The sequence below is a fragment of the Quercus lobata genome, chromosome 12, assembly GCF_001633185.2.
Source record: "Quercus lobata isolate SW786 chromosome 12, ValleyOak3.0 Primary Assembly, whole genome shotgun sequence".
Classification (NCBI taxonomy): domain Eukaryota; kingdom Viridiplantae; phylum Streptophyta; class Magnoliopsida; order Fagales; family Fagaceae; genus Quercus; species Quercus lobata.
This window is the reverse complement of record NC_044915.1, coordinates 36,788,713-36,811,071: the sequence shown is the minus strand read 5'-3', so window position 1 is coordinate 36,811,071 and position 22,359 is coordinate 36,788,713. Positions and strand designations below refer to the sequence as shown.

At 38.7% G+C, this 22,359-nt stretch overlaps 1 protein-coding gene across 1 annotated transcript; it reads left to right on the top strand.

Moving 5' to 3' along the window:
- Positions 1-20,113: 20,113 nt before the first annotated feature.
- Positions 20,114-22,359, top strand: LOC115970888 (signal peptidase complex-like protein DTM1). The gene is made up of 2 exons (XM_031090508.1): positions 20,114-20,551; positions 22,060-22,359. Exons 1-2 carry the CDS (start codon positions 20,307-20,309, stop codon positions 22,145-22,147), a joined length of 333 nt encoding a protein of 110 aa, XP_030946368.1. The 5' UTR covers positions 20,114-20,306; the 3' UTR covers positions 22,148-22,359.

The window sequence follows — 22,359 nt, the reverse complement described above, 5'->3', positions numbered from 1 at the left end:
TAGATAACAATTAAAATCCAATTTAGAATTCAATAGAATTTTCACTTAACTTTGCCTTTATATATATATATATATATATATATATGAGACTAGGCTTTGATGCTTCAATTTAATTATTCTGTATATAAACAGAACTAACCCACTTCCATGTTAAACGTAAATACATCTAAATTCTTAAAGGAAAAGGATCTGCTGCAAACTAAGTTGCAGCAACTTCTACAAAAATGCACATATATCAATGCCTTAAATAGACACTTGTTCGGGCTTATATTTAAATGAAAATTTCCTTATCAAGATTAAATTTTTCACCAAATAACCACTTGACATGTGTATATTTTACAAAAATTACTGCAACTTAGTTTGTAACAAATCATTGCTCTTTCTTAAATAATCGAACTAGAGTACAATTCAATGTTTCAAGCTGCTGACGGAGGCGAGTAGGCAACCAATATAACATTGGCAATAATTGTCCGCTTTATGTCATGAAAACAATTTCCGGATAAAAAGTAGTCATGTAGGGTCTGAACACAATTGGCATAATCTGTAAGGAAGGAGAAAACAACTGGTCTTTACGGGATAAATTAAGCCTTAATCTTCACTAAAGTAACCTCAAAGGCTGAAACTTTCAAATCAGAGTACGTAATAACAAATGGCACGTCCTTACTTGTCAAAGGAACCCATTCCATGCACGCAAAGAAGAAGCTATTTCGTCATTTTTTGCATGGCTTCAAAGGACTTACGTCTTACATTTTGGATTCATATAAGGCACTATGCATTAGGGAATCGATCTACGTATTCTGGATTATTATGTTTGATTAGCCAGTATGTCATGCCACAAAATGATTTTATATGTTTACGAGGCAGTTTAGGGTTTCTTTTTTGCCTCGTCTCAATTTTTTAAACAGTTAATGCGATTAAATCATCTACACATTATAATACTAGATTTATTCTCAAATCACTTACAACTTTATCTTAATTTCTTTTAATCATAATAGTAAAGTATAAATTTATTAATTGAAAGGTGACAACATTTGTGAACATAAAATTTAAGTCAGTTTATGATTTGAGAATGGAACTTTGTAAAAATAGAATTATTATATGTTTGTAATGCGTTCATTTTATATTTTATATTTTATATTTTTGGTTCTTTTTGGTCAAAATAAAACCTACCTATACCCTCCGTGGTAAATTTATATTACTGCTAGATCAATATATTTATAGTATAGTTCATAATGCCCTTGTATTTCCAAGCTCATGTTTATTGCTTTCTGAGGAATTTCCCTGATTAATTAGCTATTTTAAAGCCCTAAAAACAATATCATTGTTTGAATGGTATATATGCCTAGCTATTAGCTCGCTATCTTTTCAATTCCTCACCACTTTTGCCATCCAATTTCATATGCCTCTCAATCTTTTCATCTTTTTTTCTTCATATTTAAGTTCCAAATCATTTTATTTGATCATTCGATTTCTCCTTCAATAAGTATTTTATTTGATCATTCCATTTCCTTCAATTGTAAAGATTTCTTTATTAATTCTAACGGGACTCCATGTCTTTCTTGAGCATCTTGAAGATGTGTGATCATAGTAATAGTATAATGGTGATGTACTAATGTCGCAAAGGTGACATATATATATATATATATATATATATATATATAACTTTCTATAAATTATTTTGAAGCAAAAACCATAATGGGCATGTGCAATATTGCGCAGGTCATCATCTTTATTTCATACAATTGATAGAGTAATGCTATAGTTATAAACTATTTTGTAACATTTTTACAAAATGTTGATGTGACCAATCTCTTATTGGTTTTCATCTAGGCTCACCATTAATATTACTTTTTCATTTACCAATAATCACTCACCACATCAGCTGTTTGTAAAAATATTTGTAAAATAGTTTATGTCTTTAGCATTATTCCAAATGATGGGGTAAAACATTCTACATACGTCAACTGCATGTGCATGGTGGGTAGGGTAGATATTAAAAAATTTCATATAATTAATTAGTATAAATTTTTTGAAGGATTTTTTTGTTAGAAAATCATTTCCCTAGCCATATCTGGTGGTTTTAATATTTTAAATCTAATTTAGATTACCTTATCTTAGGGGAATTTATGTAACATATATAGACTCTATTTTTCAAATATTTCCAATTAATGACATCCCATAAATTGACTTGAAGAAGCCTATATTTGTCAGTGCTAGATATGCCTTAAAGCACTTCTTCACCTCTTTGATTAGATCAAAAGGGGTAGGTATTAATTAAAAAAAAGAGTAGTAATATAAATACTACAAATTTTATTACGTTGATATCACAAACTGATATGTTACCAATTAAAAAGAGATAATTCAAAATTCAATTATGAAATTGTTGAATCACCATTTACATTTATTATCACATCAATTTTTAGGTTTTATGCAGTAAAACTTATAATACCTTTAACATTTTTCTTTTAAAAAAATAAAATACCTAAACAAATTCAATCATCGATACCACAAAAGTAACCAAAAAATGGCGGTAGCAGAGATATTTCGATTTCCATTAGAAAGAGACAACAGGATGTGACCCATTTGACCAAGGGGGTAGGGCAGTTAGAACGGAAGTTGGTACAGCAAACGCCCAAAGCAACACCAATTTCGATATGTAGTTTGTACACGCTTGAGAATTCTTCAATGGCATTCGTTTATATATGGTTTGTCCTCATTCACCTTAATCTTATACATTTTTTTCCACCTTATCTTGATTTTAAATCAAAGTATACATGCTAACGTAAAAGGTTATCCTGTAGCACAAGCCAGTGTATTTATTAAAGTTGGTTAGTGAGTGAACCACCAACCGAGTTCTAAAATTTGAGAACCCAGATTTTGGAGAATCTAAATCTACTATGACCTATCAAATTTCAATGCGTATAACTATATGACCATAGAAAAAAAAATGAAAATTAAAGTAAAAAGAGTGTGTTCATTTCTATCACACAATTTGGGTTAGCTATTTTTTTTTAAAATAAATAGTGCTTACCTTACATTACAATCACAAAATTTCAAACCTAATTTCTTATTTAATTATCAACTTAGTCTAGTGTCAGCGTCAATTGCCAACAGAAAGAGAATTGAGGGGGCCATTTTATAACTAAAATTTTATTTCTTTTCTCTCAGTGCATAGTTGCATATGCTGTAAAACCCTCATTTTCCCAACTCCTTACATCTGTTAGTAAACGGTTCACACTCATAAGACACAAAGATGCCCGGAGAAATTGGTCCAGCCAAGGTTCCTTGTCGGGTGGACCATACATTTGAATAAAATGGTCTCTGATGTCACATAAATTTGCAGTGTTATCTATTTTATTCTAATTAATATAATCTTTGATTGTGATTTCAGCTAAACGAACTGATTTGCTGGCTTCAATAAGTTTCTAACCAATACATCTAAAACCCAGACTTTGTGGCCATCTACGTGTTCCCCTAAATCACCACGTTTATTTCTCTTTTGTCTCCGTACAAATTTCTCACAAAAAAGACCCTTCCCCTATGTATATATACAGTATAGTACTGACTGTTGAATTCACATTAAACCTTTTTTTTTTTTTTTTTCTAAAAAGAAATATTTTCTTGTTGAATTTCAGGTGAGACGAGTTAGCTATTCTGTGCACAATCTTGTGTCATGCAAAATGGGCAAATTTGCATTTGTCGTTGTATATATGTATGATTCAAATGGATCATAGATATAAGCATATATGCATGAATTCCTGGGCAGAAAACTAGAAATGTATCTCACTGATGGAGACATGAAGCTCAAATATAGGGGACTTCTAGATAGAGAACTTGTTTCGAAAGTAACTTGTGTGAGTGTCCCTTGGGTAACCTAATTCATGACTTTGCAAGATTATAGAAATCACAAGGTAATTAATCTAATTGACTTTCAGTTAGCATGTGATGGCTCAGTTCCACAGGGTCTTAACTCAGTCGGATTCGTACCCCATACCTGGCTTTTTTCACAAGGATAGGAGCCAACTGGACCTAACCTATCTGTCGACGAGGTTTTGTATATAAGACAAGTATGCATTTTTTTTTTTTTTAATTATATGTATTTTTAGAGCTAGTATACCGACACAAAGTATTTCATAGAATATTTCAAAAAATCTGATACGTCCTGCCACCTCACACTCATGGACCTACCAAAATCTGAACTTAAACTCAAATCGTCACATATGATATGATACTTTGTGAAATTGTTTGTGTTGAAAAGTTATGATATATTTACCATAAGTATGTATGCCTGCATTGAAATGATAGCGACAAAGATGGAATTGATAAATGACTTCCTTTGGGTGGAAGACAAACCACAGTGTAATAGCAAATTCCTCAACAACTGGCCTAATGCCATAAATGTTTATTTAAAGAGCAATAATCTCTTAAAATAACAAGATATAATTATTAAATCATTATTCAAATATTCAAATAGAGATAAGATATCTAGATAACTAGGACTATTCAAATAAAAATAAGGTAACTAGTAGAAAAGATAAGAAGAAACAATAAGAACTCTTAAAGGTTGGGCAGCAGTAGGGCTCTCATGAGACATTTACGTAGTACCCCATCATTGCCCCCCCTGTAGGGAATTAACCCGAATTCCCAACCTGTGAGAAACAAAAAAAATAGAGAAAACACACGCCAAAGAAAAATAATCACACGCATAAGACAATATCTACGTGGTTCAGCAATTTGCTCCGGCTTGGGCTCATGGACTAAGCCTCAGTAAATCTCTCATTAAAAAACCACGCAACATTATTCGGGTCGGGTCGGATTGTCAAACAAATCAAACACAACTAGGCTCTACAAAGCCCAACACCCCCCCCCCCTAAGTTGAACCTTATCCACAAGGTTCGTCATCCCAAGCTGAATCTCTACCACCTTCTAAGAATTCTTGATGTGGACAAACTTCAATGACAAAGGCTTGTGAAGTTGCACAATAATGTCCTGGTGTGAACTTCTCATTGCAATTGAAGCATAGCCTTTTCTCCCTCCACCTTTTCATTTCCTCCCAATAAATTTTTTTCGTACTTATAGTTCTGTTTGTTTGACTCGTTGGTCCAGGTGTGTTGGTTGGATTGACACTTTGTTCTGACAAGGCTGCCTTATTTGCTTATGGCTGATTTGCCTTCTTTTGTCATCGTTGTCTATCCATACTCTCATCCCTAATTCTAGCTAACTCAATAGCCTCTAAGAGTGTTTTTGGTTTGAACATCTGAATTTCTGAAGCAATGTCATCCTTCAGTCCACCCATGAATGCTCCCACCAATTCCTTTTGAGGCCAACCATCGACCCGATTAGCAAGTCTCTCAAACTCCTGTTGGTACTCCCTAAGTGTCCCACTTTGACATATTTGAGACAAAGCCTCGTCAAAATCCTTTGCCTCAGTTGGCCCAAATTGAACCAGCAACTCCTTTTTAAAATTTTCCCAAGTGACTTCAATCTTCTCCTCGCGATACAACTTCTTCATCCATTTCCACCATTGGTTTGCTTCCTCTTCCAAATGAAAGGCTGCCAACGTGACTTTACGATCTTTAGATGTCCCTTGGTAGTCAAAATATTGCATTACACGGTCAAGCCAAACTGTTGGATCATCACCCGAGTACTTTGGAAAATCCAGCTTGGTGGGTCGTGGTTGATCGTGTGTTGTATTTCTGAATCCAGTTGATTGATCTAATTTCTCTCCAGTGTGTGATGAGGTCCCCTGCTCATCTGATTTTGGGGTTGAGAGAAAATCTGATTTGTCATGGGATTTGGACAGCATCTCTTTAATTTCACGCATAGACGAACCAAGAGATTGGGAGTTTGTGGTCATCTTTTGCATGTTCTCTTTCAACTCCTGCATTTCACTCTCTAATTTCTCAATTCTGTCCTTGTTGGTGGCCATGCTCTGATACCAAGTTGAAAGCAACAGAGATGGAATTGATAAATGACTTCCTTTGGGTGGAAGACAAACCACAGTGCAATAGCAAATTCCTCAACAACTGGCCTAATGCCATAAACGTTTATTTAAAGAGTAACAATCTCCTAAGATAACTAGATATAATTACTAGATAATTATTCAAATATTCAAATAGAGATAAGATACCTAGATAACTAGGACTACTTTGAAAGTTTAATTAGTATGTAAAACACCTTGAACATTTAGACCCCTAAATTACAAATTACCAATTCAAGCTTATTATCAAACAATGTATGTGCGGAATATGAACATAAGCTAAACACAGAATTGATAAAGCAATCTAAACCAAATAAAATCACAACCAAGCCTAAAACTAAGGTTCAAGCTTAACTTGTTAATAAACAAACAATTGAGTTTTTCATCAACCCAAGTTTGAACTGTTTATAAACGGCTTAATTCATTTACAACCCTATGCCCAATTGTAAATTTTTTATTCTATAATTTCAATAGAGATTAGCCTTGAATTTTCTTCTTCCACCCAAAAAAAAAAAAAAAAAAAAAAAAAAAATCACAAGAAACACATTTTAAGCTTTTAAGGTTACCCGCCAACATAACCAAACACTCAATTGCATTTGCAATATAAACATGTGTGGGGGCCGGTTAATCAATAAATTATTAAAGTCTAGTTAATTGGGCCTGTGGCCCATCCGAGGACGTAAATCTGTCCGAGGAGGCTCATATCAGGTTGTAAGGGTAACCAAACGAAAGGAAGAGTAGATATCATGTAAGGTGAGTTCAGTATTCGTCCGAGGACAAAATCCTTCTCGGCAATATGAGTCCGAGGACGACCAGAACGCCACCTTGTTACAAACGTACTTCGGAGCTACGTTACCACTAAAAGTGGGATATGGGACCAAGGGTAAGAAAGAAAAGGCAAACAAATATCTATAACAATAGCTGCCTCCGCATTAATTGCCTCCCAACCAACTCTCTGGCCGCATTAATGTGGAGGTGATGCCTGAACAGTGATGAAGTAGCCTTACAGCTACTAGTTGGAGGTTCCAGAAGGTGTTAGATGGGACAGAAAGAGATCCCCTGAACCCGACTTACATGTGTGTGGTGAAGATGATATCAAGAGGACAGTATATAACATGAAAGAAAGCATTGAGGCAGGGAGATCGGGAGGCCAAAAACAAAGAATATTCAGAAGAAAACCTTATGAACCAAAGAACTGAATTTGTTTCAAGGATAAATTGATCGTTATATCTATGTTAATCTATCTATAAACATGAGGTTTAATCGTTTTTCTTTTAGAGTTAACCTAGTTCTTGGATACCCACGCTCTACAAATTTTATTGTTTGGGCCTTTAACGTACGAATCCAATACCAGTTTGGGATCGTTACAAATTGAATCCTTACAATTGGCGCCGTTTGTGGGGAGAGCTTGATCTAACTCAAAAGAACTCCGATGCAACGTTTATGATGGAGGAAGCGGGTCCACATCACTACGCGGCAGGACCACATCAAGAAGATGCCAACCCGCACCAGGCAGAGTCAAGAGACTCCAAGTATGGTGATCCCCATCGGAGTCCCGAACGGAGAGAAGGCCGTAAGGGGAGTGTGCGCATAACTCATACCATCAAAAGTCACTTTCGTGGGAAGAGTCATGTCTCCCATGCAAAGCATGACAGGAGCCTGCAACGTGAGATTGACGAGTTGAAAAGAGAGTTGGGTCATGCTCGGCGAGAACGTTCCCCACCTTGCTCCGAACCATCATCCGAGGAGACGGATGAAGCTAGTTATAGGCGGAGATCCAGAACTTCGCCTAGTGAGACTTTCTCCTATGAAGAGGAGTACGACCATCGACATAGGCACAAAAACCCGCCTAACAGGGGCTTGGGTAACAACGCCATGAACAAAGCGTTGAGCCAAGTTTCCAAATCACCCTTCACGAGGAATATAGAAGATGTAGTTCTTCCTCGGCGATTCCACCAGCCTACATTCACCCTGTATGATGGCCGGTCTGACCCGGTAGAACACGTTAGCCATTTTAGTCAAAAGATGGCTATTTACTCCAGAGACGAGGCTCTGATGTGCAAGGTCTTTTCGTCGAGTTTGGGTCCGGTGGCGATGAGATAGTTCAACGGTTTAAGGGCCAATTCTATTGAGTCCTTCAAAAAGCTAACCCGGGCTTTTGGCGCTCGCTTTATCACATGCAGAGGGTTCCTCGGCCTTTGGGATCCTTGCTATCTATGTCCATGCGAGAGGGCGAGACTCTCAAAACTTATTCAGATAGATACTGGAAAATGTTTAATGAAATAGAAGGAGAGCATGACGATGTGGCCATAAGTACTTTCAAAGCTGGCCTCCCAGCCGATCATAATTTAAGGAAATCCCTAACGGGTAAACCTGTTACCAGTGTACACCAGTTGATGGACAGAATTGATAAGTACAGAAGAGTAGAAGAGGATCAACTTCAAGGAAAAGGAAAAGCTAAGGTGATCCCTCAGGAGAGGAAGGATTTCAGGTCGGACCGTTATAATAACAACTGACCTCGGAAAGACTTTGTCGGGCAATCAGGTTCTGCGGACACCCAGGTGGTTAATGTAGTGTTTCGGGAGCCGGTGCAGTAGGTTTTGGAGAAGATAAAGAATGAACCCTTTTTCAAATGGCCGAACAAGATGGCGGGAGAGCCTAAGAAACGCAACCCGAACCTATATTGCCACTATCATCAGGATCATGGGCACATGATGGAAGATTGTAGGAATTTATGGAACCATTTGGAACAGTTGGTTCGAGAGGGGAAATTGAAGCAACTCTTGCATCATTCCAGTGGTAGGGCAAGTCAAGCAGGCTCAGAGATGCGTGGGGATGCCTTTTCAAGACTCCCCCTTTGTACAATCAACGTTATTTTTGCTGCCCCAGGGAGGACTGGATCTTGCCCTTCCAGGGTACTGTCGGTGTTCCGATCTCCGGCCGAGGATCATTGCCAAGCGTTGAAGAGAGTCAGGGTGGACGTCCCCCTGATTCTGGGCTTTTCGGATGAGGACAAGGTTGGAACCATACAGCTCCATGACGATGCTCTGGAGGTCACGCTGAGAATTGGTGGGTATGATGTCAAAAGGGTGATGGTAGATCAAGGTAGCGCTGTGGATATAATGTATCTAGACTTGTATAAGGGGTTAGGTCTGAAGCCAGAGGACTTAGCAGCCTATAGCTCCTCTCTGGTTAGTTTTGAAAGAAGGATGGTCGCTCCGAAAGGATTGATCAGACTACCTATGTAAGCCGGTATGGATGTGGTGGAGGTGGACTTTATTGTCGTAGACGTTTTCTCTCCATACACGGCTATTATGGGCAGACCTTGGCTTCATACCCTGGGAGCAGTCTCGTCTACTCTGCATCAGAAAGTAAAGTACCCATCCGGAGGCCAAGTATTGGAGATAGTAGGAAGCCAGGTGGCAGCTAGGCAATGCCTAGTAGCGGCTATACAATATCGGCCAGAGGCAGAGACCTCGGCTACTACCGATAATGAATTATAGCAATTAAAGCCCCCAGCATTACCCGTGGATGTACTAGCCGACGAGGTAAAGTGTGAAGATTTGGAGAGGGTAACTGTTGATGATGATCCGGAAAAAATTTTCCAGTTTGGGGCTAAATTGCCTTTGCAAGAGAAGGAGAGATTGATGGAGTTCCTCAGAGCAAATGTAGATGTGTTCGCATGGAGCCTATATGAAGTCCCGAGAGTGGATCCGAATTTCATTTGTCATCGACTCAACGTGAATCCCTCCGTTATTCTCAAAAGACAGCCACCTTGGCGACCATCGAAAAAGCACGCCGAAGCTGTCAGGAGTGAGGTGGCCAAGCTCAAGCAGGCTGGGGCTATCAAAGAAGTTTTTTATCCTTAATGGTTGGCCAATATGGTGGTGGTAAAGAAGAAGACAGGAAAGTGGCAAGTATGCGTGGACTTCACGAACCTCAATAAGGCTTGTCCCAAGGATCCATTTCTCATGCCGAAGATAGACTAATTGGTTGATGCAACCGTGGGTCATCTTAGGATGAGTTTCTTGGATGCCTTCCAAGGATATCACCAAATACCACTAGCATCGGATGATCAGGAGAAGACTACTTTTGTCACCCCTATTGGAAACTATCATTACAAAGTGATGCCCTTCGGTTTGAAAAACGCCGGATCTACCTACCAACGGATGATGACTAAAATGTTTGAACCACAACTAGGTAGAAGCATTGAAGTTTATATCGATGACATGGTAGTGAAGAGTAAAGTGGTGTCCGAGCATGTGGGAGATCTCACGAATATCTTCGAAATACTGAAAAAGCATAAGCTGCGCTTAAATGTTTCAAAGTGTTCCTTTGGTGTAGGCTCCGGGAGGTTCTTGGGATATATGGTGACTCATAGAGGAATTGAAGTGAACTCAGATCAGATTAAGGCCATCAATGATTTGCAGGCACCGCGGAATCCAAAAGAGGTACAGAAACTGACTGGAATGATAGCTGCTTTGAACCGATTTATCTCCAGATCAGTCGAGAGGTGTCGTCCCTTTTTCCGTCTATTGCATAAGTGGCAAGGATTTGAATGGTTCGAGGAGTGTGCTGTGGCGTTCTAACAGTTGAAGGAATACCTGTCCAGGCCGCCTATCATGTCTAGTTCTGAGGTGGATGAGGTATTGTTTGCTTATCTGGCAGTTGCCCCCCATGTAGTTAGTTTTGTCTTAATACGAGAGGATAGTGGCGTCTAAAGACTAGTTACTATGTAAGCAAGTCCCTTCATGAGGCCGAGGTGAGATACTTGTCATTGGAAAAGGCCATCTTGGCGGTGGTCCATGCAACACGCAAACTTCCGCATTACTTTCAAGCCCATACTGTGATTATCTTGACTCAGTTACCTCTCAAGTCCATACTAAGAAGTGCAGACTACACTGGAAGAATTGCTAAGTGGGGCACAATTCTAGGTGCTTTCGATATCAAGTATATGCCTCGCACCTCTGTGAAAGGTCAAGTCTTTGCCGATCTGGTAGCCGAGTTCGTCGAGTGCCCAGAAGAAGTTAATATGAAGCAAGACAACATGGATGAAAAATCGGTTGGTCTAATATCCACACAAGGCAGATCCTCCTGGAGGGTATATGTGGACGGGGCAACAAACCAATGGGGGGTAGGATTGGGGCTAGTTTTGATATCCCCTGAAGAGATCATCATTGAGAAGTCCTTGAGGTTGGGATTCTCGGCTACTAACAACGAAGCAGAATACGAAACTTTGTTGATGGGAATGAGTATGGTCCAGAAAATGGGCGGAAAGATAGCAAAATTATTCTCGGATTCAAGATTGGTAGTCGGTTAAGTGAAAGGAGAGCTGGAGGCCCGAGATCCAAGAATGCAGGGATATTTGAGCCAAGTTAGGCATATGCAAACGAAGTTTGAGTCTTTTGACTTGTCGCATATCCCCCGAGGTGAAAATACTCACGCCGATTCGTTGGCAACCTTTGCCACCTCTTCAGTACGGAATTTTCCTCGGCTGATCATCGTTGAAGATTTGCATACCCCCACCTCACCAGAAAACGACGTTTGCCAGGTTTATCAAGCCAATCTAGCGCTGAGCTAGATGGATCCCATATTGAAATTCCTTGAAAGTGACATCTTGCCCGAAGAGAAAGTAGAAGCCGAGAAAATACAGAGGAAAGCTACTCGGTTTTGGTTATCCGAGGACAAAAAGTTATACAAACAGTCCTTCTCTAGGCCGTACCTGCTTTGTGTGCATCCTGAGACGTTAGAGTCAATCCTAGAAGAGCTGCATGAAGGCATTTGTGGAAGTCATACAGGGGGAAGGTCCCTATCACACCGGGCCATTACACAAGGATATTGGTGGCCAAATATGCAGAAGGAAGCACAGGAGTATGTTAGAAAATGTGACCAATGCCAAAGATTCGCTCCAAACATCCACCAGCCTGAAGGAATTCTTAACCCTTTCTCCAGCCCTTAGCCTTTTGCTCAATGGGGGTTGGACATTGTCGACCCTTTTTCTAAAGCCTTAGGAAAAAAAAAATATCTGTTGGTTGGCATAGATTACTTCACTAAATGGGTCAAACCTGAACCCTTGGCTAACATCAGAGACGTAGATGTTAAGAGGTTTATTTGGAAGAATATTGTCACGCGGTTTAGAACTCCGCGCACTCTGGTCTCGGATAACGGACTTCAATTTGATAGCAAAGCCTTTAGGCAATACTGTTTAGACTTGGGTATAAGAAACAGATATTCTACTCCGGCTTATCCTCAAGGGAATGGGCAAACTGAAACTGTTAACAAAGTAATAGTCAATGGATTTAAGAAGAGACTGGATGATGCAAAAGGAAAATGGGTAGAGGAATTGCCATATGTTCTCTGGACCTATCGAACAACGCCCCGATGTTCAATAGGGGAGACTCCCTTTTCCATGACCTATGGAGCCGAGGCCGTCATCCCTCTAGAAACTGGATTCCCAACGTTAAAGACCAGTACATTTTCCTCAGACAGTAACGATGGGATGTTGGAAAAAAGTTTAGACTTGATTGAAGAACGAAGGGAGAGTGCAATGGTCCAATTGCCTTACTACCAGCATAAACTCAAGCAAGGCTATGATAGTAATGTGAAGCTGAGGCCGTTAGCCGTAAGAGATCTGGTGCTGAGAAAAGTTCTAGGGACCACCAAGAATCCAGCTTGGGGAAAATTGGGGCCTAATTGGGAAGGGCCTTATCGGATTATTTCAGTAGCCGGAATAGGAGCCTATTATCTGGAAAACCTAGATGAAAAAACTGTACTTCATCCTTGGAATGTAAATAATCTCAAGAGGTATTATTATTAATAAAAGTAGTCTAGTTTGGGTTTTTCTTTTAATTTATGTTAATCATGCATCTTATGTTTCTACACCCTATGATATGTATTGAAGTGTTAAACAGAAACTAAGTTATGTCAGGTCCTCGGATCACAAACTTAGTGGAAATTAATACCCTGTGATGTGTGGTGAAGTATTAAACAGAAACTAAGTTATATCAGGTCCTCAGATCACAAATTTAGTAGAAATTAATATCCTATGATATGTATTGAAGTATTAAACAGAAACTAAGTTATGTCAGGTCCTCGGATCACAAATTTAGTGGAAATTAATACCCTATGATATGTATTGAAGGATTAAACAGAAATTAAGTTATGTCAGGTCCTCAGATCACAAACTTAGTGGAAATTAATACCCTATGATATGTATTGAAGTATTAAACAGAAACTAAGTTATGTCAGGTCCTCGGATCACAAACTTAGTGGAAATTAATACCTTATGATATGTATTGAAGTATTAAACAGAAATTAAGTTATGTCAGGTTCTCGGATCACAAACTTAGTAGAAATTAATACCCTATGATATGTATTGAAGTGTTAAACAGAAACTAAGTTATGTCAGGTCCTCGGATCACAAACTTAGTGGAAATTAATACCCTATGATGTGTGGTGAAGTATTAAACAGAAACTAAGTTATGTCAGGTCCTCAGATTACAAACTTAGTGGAAATTAATACCCTATGATATGTATTGAAGTATTAAACAGAAACTAAGTTATGTCAGGTCCTCGGATCACAAACTTAGTAGAAAATAATACCCTATGATATGTATTAAAGTATTAAACAGAAATTAAGTTATGTCAGGTCCTCGGATCACAAACTTAGTGGAAATTAATACCCTATGATATGTATTGAAGTATTAAACAGAAACTAAGTTATGTCAGGTCCTCAGATCACAAACTTAGTGGAAATTAATACCCTATGATATGTATTGAAGTGTTAAACAGAAACTAAGTTATGTCAGGTCCTCGGATCACAAACTTAGTGGAAATTAATGCCCTACAACATCTACTGAAGTGTTAAATAGGAATCTATGAACATCATTTAATGTACAATCGAAGTACTGAAGACCCAACTTTATTCAACTTTTGAACTTTCCATAAAGTTTCAATTGATTAGAAAGAAGACGTATGTATCTAAAATGCCTCCCTGAGACCTCGTAGTATTAATGCTTATCACCCATGTTTAATCACCAACTGGCGATATTTATAAGTAATACTTCACCATGCAAACAAAGGATAGTCAAAATGAATCCATCCAAATTACAATAACACAGTAAACAAGTACAAAAATAACATAAAGCAGCAATAGCGGTAAGCAAGTAAACATAAGAATCCTTACAAAATTTCTAATCAGATTACAAAACAAGTCCTATTTTTTCAATTTAATTTGGATCTTTGGAGCTTGGCTGGCTGGTTTGTCTGCCTCCGAGGTGGTGACTTCCCCTTTATCCTTAGTAGCTCCCCCAGCTGGCAAGACTGTGGAGGCCAAATCCTGTTGGAAACTTTGGGAGGCCACCTCTGCCTCAGAAGCGGTTGCAGTCTTGGCCGAGGAGGCTTCTGGAGGGGCAATATTCTCTTTAGCTGGTTCTGGCTGGCCAGGAGGAGGAAGACTTGGAGGCAAAACCTCCTCATTGGGGTTAGCGATTGAGGGGGTGACTTCAGCTTGATTGATTGGAGGAGCTGAGGGGCGGATTGCTTCAGGATAGAATACATTCTCTGGCCTCCTTAACTCGGATGAAGCCTCAACCCCAGCACAGTTAAGGGCCTCATCCCAAGTTTTGGCACAGTAGATGCGGCACACCATTGGCACCTCGGCTCTCAGAGCCTCCTCAGTCTCAACTATACCGACCTCATAGCCTCTCTGCTCAACTTCATTCGTTGCCTGTTCAGCCTCGATTTTTGCTTTCTCAGCTTGCTCCCTGGACTTTTCAACTTGCTCCCTCAGCTTTTGTGTTTCCTCCAAGTGCTTTTTAAGGGTTGCAACTTGCGCCCGAGCTTTTTTTAATTCTGCATTTGCCTCACGCAAGTGGTTCCCCTGGTCCTCGGCCTGCTTTTGATAGCCCTCCAAGGCCGAGTTGACGCTCTTGCGAGCTTGCTCCTTTGCAAGTAGCTTTTTCCTCGCATTGGCCAAATCCTGTTCGGATTGGGACAAAGTCTGTACAGCCGTTGCTCATTTCTTCCTCTCATCATCTAGCTGATTGGAGCAGATATTGAACATCTCATCCAGCTTGAAAGTATTTTGGATAATCTGCAAGGAAGAGGTTAACATTATAGTCAGTAAAAAGTACATATCAGTGAGTAATGATCACAAAAAGAAAAAAGAAAAGAGTCAACTTCTTACCATGCCCAAGTATCTTTAATTGTTGAGGATGAGCTCATTCTTCCTCACATTCTTTATTTCGGCCATATCTCTTGGGAGCAACAGGGCCTCATCTATAGCCGAGGCTATGTGGCATCCAATGCCGCCATTGAAGTCTCTAATAGATGCATCATCTCGTAGGGGCTCCCCGTCATGCATAGGTGCTGGCAACCATGCTTGTGGCTCAGAAAATTGGGTATTAGACCTCTCCTGGCCTCGCGGAGCTTGGTGTCTGGTTTTTTGCTGCTTTGCAACTCACTGGACATCCTCCTCGCGAGTAGGATGAGACTTGCCAACGTCCACCACCTCCTTACCCTTCTGCTCCCTGCACCTTTTTAACTTGGCAGCATCAGGACGAATTGGCTGGTGAGGAGCAGGAGGGGGAGACCTGGAGGGAAGAGAAGGAACTTGGGATTGAGTTGATTTTGCTAGTGCATTCTTCCTGGGCTGACCTTCCATCAACTCCATCAAACTTCTTTGGGGCTTCCTTTGTATCCCCATCTCGTTAGAATCTTCTTCGGAGCGTATGGATTGATCAAAAATCCCAAAATCGTCTGAGGAGTTTGAGAGTTCTACAACTTCTTCCTCTTCTTCTTCCTCTTTCTCTTTCTCTTCTACTTCCTCTTCTCTGAGGGTAGGCTGGGATGAAGAGGCTCCTGTCGAGACGTCGGCCACAAAAAGGTGCTCGGTACGGGATGTATCTTGGGGAAGTGGAATACCTTCTAGAACAATGAACCCCTTGAAGGCAACACTGATACGGTGAAGTCGAGGATCACGGGCTCTGAACACGCACTTCGGCGCCTGGAAAGCAAACGATAGGGGGGTATAGCCGAGGATTAAATGTGCTGCCCGGAGTTGGCCGTCAGCTTCGTTCACGTATATCTCGGCTTTCAATACCTTATCCAAGCTCGCCTTATTGACTAACCTAAGGTTGGGCTTTGTGTAACGTTTATCTGCAAAACCATTGAATTGAAGTGAAGCGTTGTTAGAGATAGGAATATCAAGACTCAAAATAAAAAAATGTATATGTAAACCAAATGTTATGAATCTATGACTATACTCCCACCTGGTACTCCTTCCTCCACGGGGCATGGCAGACCATCGTGCCATTCCCCAGAGAAGATAAGGAAATCCTCCTTTAGGTTCTTGTTCGAAGTGAGAAGGCACTGAATCAGCCTCACCTCGGGATATCTCGACTTGAGATAATACCCCTTCCCCTTCAAGTGGTGGAGATTGTACACCTAATCCAAGTCATGATGGGTTAGTTTTAGGTCCATCCTCTCGTTCAAAGCATCTATACTTCCCAGGACCCTAAACATATTTAGGGCACACTGAGTTGGGGATAACCTAAAGAACCTAAGGTAACTCCTAGTAATACTACCCATGGGGATGGTCATCCCGCCTTCTATGAAGGCAATCATGGGAATAACCACTTCCCCTGTTTGTCTAGCGTCGGCCCATTCTCCTTGGGCTGCGTACCTCATACCCACCGTAGAGGGGATCCTATACTTAGAGCGAAAATTTCTCATACCTTCCTCGGACTCAACTAGACATCGAAACGTACTCTTCTTTTTCCCCATTTTTCTAAAGGATTTAATAGAGAAATTAACAAGTTTAAGATAAAAGCGGTAAAGGTTTTGAGAAAACTTACAGGTTTGAAAGAGGGACCTCGGACAAGATTTGAGTATTTGTAGACGCCAGGAAAATGACGAAAAAGGAGAAAGACAGGTTCAGTGTATGAACTCTAGAACCATGTGATCACTGAAGGTAAGAAAGAGAATTGATTTGAGAACGCCTTTATAGTCGTGTAGAAATTATGAGCGGTAAAGTTCCCACTCGCGAAACGAGATAGACCCCCTACCGTTCGATTTACATTTCATCGTTGAACGGGGGAGATAGGGGCGTCGCCAAAATTTAATGCTGTCACGCTCGAGATGCTGAAGTGTTAGAAGCATGCCCCAAGACATAGACGGGTATGGGCTCATGACATCAAAATCCATCTTTTCTCCTGAGGAGTCGAAAAGCAAGATTTTGAAGGGCTATTGTGGTGGCCGGTTAATCAATAAATTATTAAAGTCTAGTTAATTGGGCCTGTGGCCCTTCCAAGGATGTAAATCTGTCCGAAGAGGCCCATATCAGGTTGTAAGGGTAACCAAACAAAAGGAAGAGTAGATATCACGTAAGGTGAGTTCAGTATTCGTTCGAGGACAAAATCCTTCTCGACAATATGAGTCCGAGGACGACCAGAACGCCACCTTGTTACAAACGTACTTCAGAGCTACGTTACCACTAAAAGTGGGATATGGGACCAAGGGTAAGAAAGAAAAGGCAAACAAATATCTATAACAACAACTGCCTCTGCATTAATTTCCTCCTAACCAACTCTTTGGCCGCATTAATGTGGAGGTGATGCCTGAACAGTGATGAAGCAGCCTTACAGCTGCTAGTTGGAGGTTCCAAAAGGTGTTAGACGGGACAGAAAGAGATCCCTTGAACCCAACTTACACGTGTGTGGTGAAGATGATATCAAGAGGGCAGTATATAACATGAAAGAAAGCATTGAGGCAGGGAGATCGGGAGGCCAAAAACAAAGAATATTCAGAAGAAAACCTTATGAACCAAAGAACTGAATTTGTTTCAAAGATAAATTGATCGTTATATTTGTGTTAATCTATCTATAAACGTGAGGTTTAATCGTTTTTTTTTTAGAGTTAACATAGTTCTTGGATACCCACGCTCTACAAATTTTATTGTTTGGGCCTTTAACGTACGAACCCAATACCAGTTTGGGATTGTTACAAATTAAGTCCTTACAACATGCATATAGGACTATAAATGAAACAAGTCGTTTCTAAATAACTCAGGGCTCGATTTGAAAAAGAAAAAGGAAAAAAAAAAGAAAAAAAAACTTGTTTATATTCATTTATTTAACAAGTGAGCTAAGCTCAAGCTCAAGTTTAGACTCGACTATTAAACGAGTCAAACTCAACATAACAATGTATCTGTGAACAAGTTTGTGAGTGTAAGACTCAAATTTTATATATATATATATATATATTCTTGAAATTGGATTATGATAATTTGTAATAATTAAGTTCCTTAGATATTAAATTGTCATTATTGAAGAAATTTATTTAATAATTAATGATTGGACAATTTTGTAATATGACTTTTGAAAAAACAAGATAATATGGTGCAAAATTAAATACAAGGTATTCACACACACATTTCCAGCCAACTCCAAAGCAGGTTACTACTCAGTTTGAGCAACCTTATTTTGTAGAATAACACCATCTAAAGGCCTGCTTTCCCTAGCAGGGTTCAGGCCCAAAGACGGAATTATGAGGGATGGGTCATGTTGTCTAATATGGGCTAAAAACCTTGATCTAAGCTGAACCCCTATTTTGCACTTTTCATCCAGGGCCTGGTTTTAGTTGAAGCCCAACTTTGACTTTAGGTAAAAGTACTTAAAAATTTGTTCATAGTACCATAGGACCTACTTATTTTGCTGAAACTGAAATTTTTTTGTTGAAAGTACGGTAAATAAAGGTAAAAGTTAGCTGAAATAGTATAGTGAGACCCATAAATAGTACTAAAAAGTACAATGAGACCCATAAATAGTAGTAAGGATAAGTTGAATAGTAAAATAAGCTTATTTTTTTTTGGAGCCAAATGCATACTTAAAAGATTATTAGATAACTTTTTACTTTATGCATTAATTTTTAAAACCTTTTTTTTTCTTATTTTATACTTTTTCAAAGTACAAGTTTATTTTAGTATATTTTTAACAAAAAAATTTCAATAAAAAGTTAAATAAATTGCTCCCAAATAAACAAAGGCAATTTTTTTACTCCTTACGCAAATTAGATTTCTTGATTCCTTTTCACAAAAAATAAGCACAACATAATTTTAGGAGCGAACTAAGAAAACTCACATCATTTTTTCTTTAAGTGTGCGTTTGACTCCAAATTAAAAAGTCAGCTTATTTTACTATTCAGCTCATTTTTGTTACTATTTATGGGCTCCACTGTACTTTTTGATACTATTTATGGATCTCATTATACTATTTCAGCAAATTTTTACTATTATCTATAGTATTTTTAGCAAAAAGTTTTCAATTTCAGTAAAATAAGTGGATCTCAAACAAACCCTAAGCGTAAAAAAAAAAAATAAAGAAGAAGAAGAAGAAGAAGCAAATCAACTAGAATTAGTTCTTTAAATCACATCAAAATTCAACAAAAGTAATTACGAGTGTCCAATCAAAAGTAGATCGGTGGTTGGGTTTCTACTTTCTACATCACAAGTTGAGACAAGGGTGTTGCATGCAGGGTTCTACTCTTCTAGAGGACGAGACAAACATTTGTTCGGGGAGCATAAAATAATTTACACGAATATACCCCGTAATAAATTAAGAGACCGTTCGGAAAGCGTTTTTCTCAGTATGTTTGCATTTGGCATTTAAAAGACAGGTCCCATAGTAATTGTGCACTTATCAGCCAACTTCACTTTAAATGTAGATGATATATTTTGTTGGGTTCCACACGGTACTATTTATATTTAAAATTTATATTGTTACAATGTTTTTAACAATAAATTTTTAGTTTTCAGCAAATAAGCAGTATCTAAATAGACCCCAAGCATTATTTTTCTTGATGAATCGAAATTGTTTTCCATTTAACCAGCATTTTTAGCCATCCCAAATGCCTTAAAGATCATTTTATTTATAAATAAACCGGACAAGTACGACTGTACAACTATATTTTTAGTTATCCAAATTCCACAAGTATGGAAAACTCTTTCCCTAGTTCCCTGTCTCTCCTCATATGTTTTCCTTTGATGGCTCGGATCCCAAGTGCAAACAAACACACTGCAAGAAAGTAGATTTAATGATTTATTGCTAATGGAGTGTAGTGTTTATTAAGAAGTTAAGAACAGCTTAACAGTTAAAAGCCCGCTACTTGGGGACTGGCATTTAAAGCAGTGCTCAACTACCTTAGCCAGTTAAGTGTTTCGTGTCAAAAAGGCAAAGTAGTTCTATATGGCCATCCCCATCCATCACCGTCATCTTCTTCATTATATTAATACTCCTAAAGCTTGAGCAAAGCATCTGAGTCTATATCCATGGCAAACGACGCAGCACTACGCACCTCTCTGATATGGCTAGCCGCAATCATAGTGGTAGTTGGGATAAGCACGCGTTCATTCAAGAAAATGATGGCTACGTACGTGGTGGGTGGGCTTGGAATTGCTGGGGTTCTCTTACCCGATTGGGGCTACTTCAACCGTGATTGCTCTAGGTGGACCTCACCGGTTACTGCCGAGGAAAGGGCCTCTCATATTGCTTCTACAAGATCTGGATCGAAAAGGTTATTGGTTTCTTCCTTTCTTTTTGTAACTCAACTTTTCAACTTTAATTTTTTCTTGTTTTGGATTTAAGCATTGGGAAAAAGGAAAAGAAAGAAACTAGGGGTATTGTATTGGGTTGTCCTAGTTTTCAATGAATGTTATAAATTTCTTCTCAATTAAGCTAAACGACATGGTTAGAAATGGAATTATTAGTGTTCTTGATGGAATTTGGACTTGGGGTTAGCGAAACCACATTAAAAACAAAAATAAAAACATTTAGAATGCATTAGTCCACCAATAAGTCTATAGACACCTCCCTAGGTACGTACTTAGGGGAGAGGGGTTTGTGATTTAAGACCCCAGAGAGGCAGTGGTGGGGTAGATTAATTTAGGATAAATTTCTAACCATGATATAAAAAATAAATGTTTCACAACTGTCGAGATAAAAAGTTATTAATGATGAATAATAAATAGGTATGTGTTGTTAATAACAACTTGTTGATTTAGTTGTGAAAATTGATTTCTAATTATAACAGTACTCTATCAACACCAACCAATGTCTATTATTAATGATATGGATTATAGGCATTGTCAATGATTAAGGTCACAAGGTTGCACCATACACAAAAGTCTTTATTCTATGAAAATTAAGAAACGTGATAGGTAGGCAGCCTTGCCATAGTTTTAGAGAGATTGCTTCAAACTCATGCATGTGGCCTATTGCTTGGACTGAGGGCACTTGTTATCGCATCAAAGTCCAATCTCTAACCACACAACAATATGGATAAAAAAATTCATGCTCGGTTAAGATAAGGAGCATGGTTAGGGATGGAGATTTTGAATGCTCATTGTAAAAATTTTCCACTTCTGAGATTTGTATCAATAGCTAGATGTGGCAGTAAGCGAATCTCCTTTAAATCCAGTTCTGCAATTTATGCATTTCCTTAAAACTTAAGTGCACCTCTTTGGGACCCAGCACAGATCAAAATCAGTATCACCTTACATGTTGGTCTGCCTGGTGTATCATATGGTGGCTCCCAATGGTGTAGATGGAGATGGCCTACCATATTTTTGGACCAAAAATATGGTAGAATTAAAGATTATTTGGATGTAGCTTCTTACTAAAGATTATTTGCTTAAAGTTGGTTAAAGTATAATTGTATCTAGAAAAAGTAAGGCTTAAAAAACTTTACATAAACAAATAATCTAAAATACTAAAGAAAAAGTTGTTAACAAATGCCGAGTGAGATTGAAAATGGATTATATGAACTAATGTTTTGCTTTAGTAATCTACATTAATAGGGATGATCAACAACATTTGAGATGATCTGATCTGATCAATTTTAACGTACATTGAAACAAATGGCTTGTCATTCACATGGTGTATAGTGTATTTGAAGAATTAGGTCAATGTCCAAGCCTTTATAGGTCAATGTCAGTGATCTTAGGACCCCGAAGGCTTGACTATAAGTAATTGAGGATCAAATGTTTGCTGATTTGTTTTAAAAGTTCCTCTTTTTCTTCGCAGGTTTAAAATTTACCCTATCAGAATGACTGTCTACACCACCGTATATGGTTTTGCTCTGTACAAGTGGTGGGTTTTTGTATCAAACTAGTGAACTAGTGGCACCGTGTTCCAAGAGCATTCTGGTATGCCTGCTTGCTGCTTGTAATATAGAATGTTCGTTTGGTTTGTTCAATTGTAACTTTGAAGTTTGAGTGATTCCATTTGATATGTTTGTATGCTTGGATTGGATATGGCACTGACAGATGACCATACATCTATATGAAAAAAATAATCAACAGTGTTAGTGTTTTTTATTCCCTA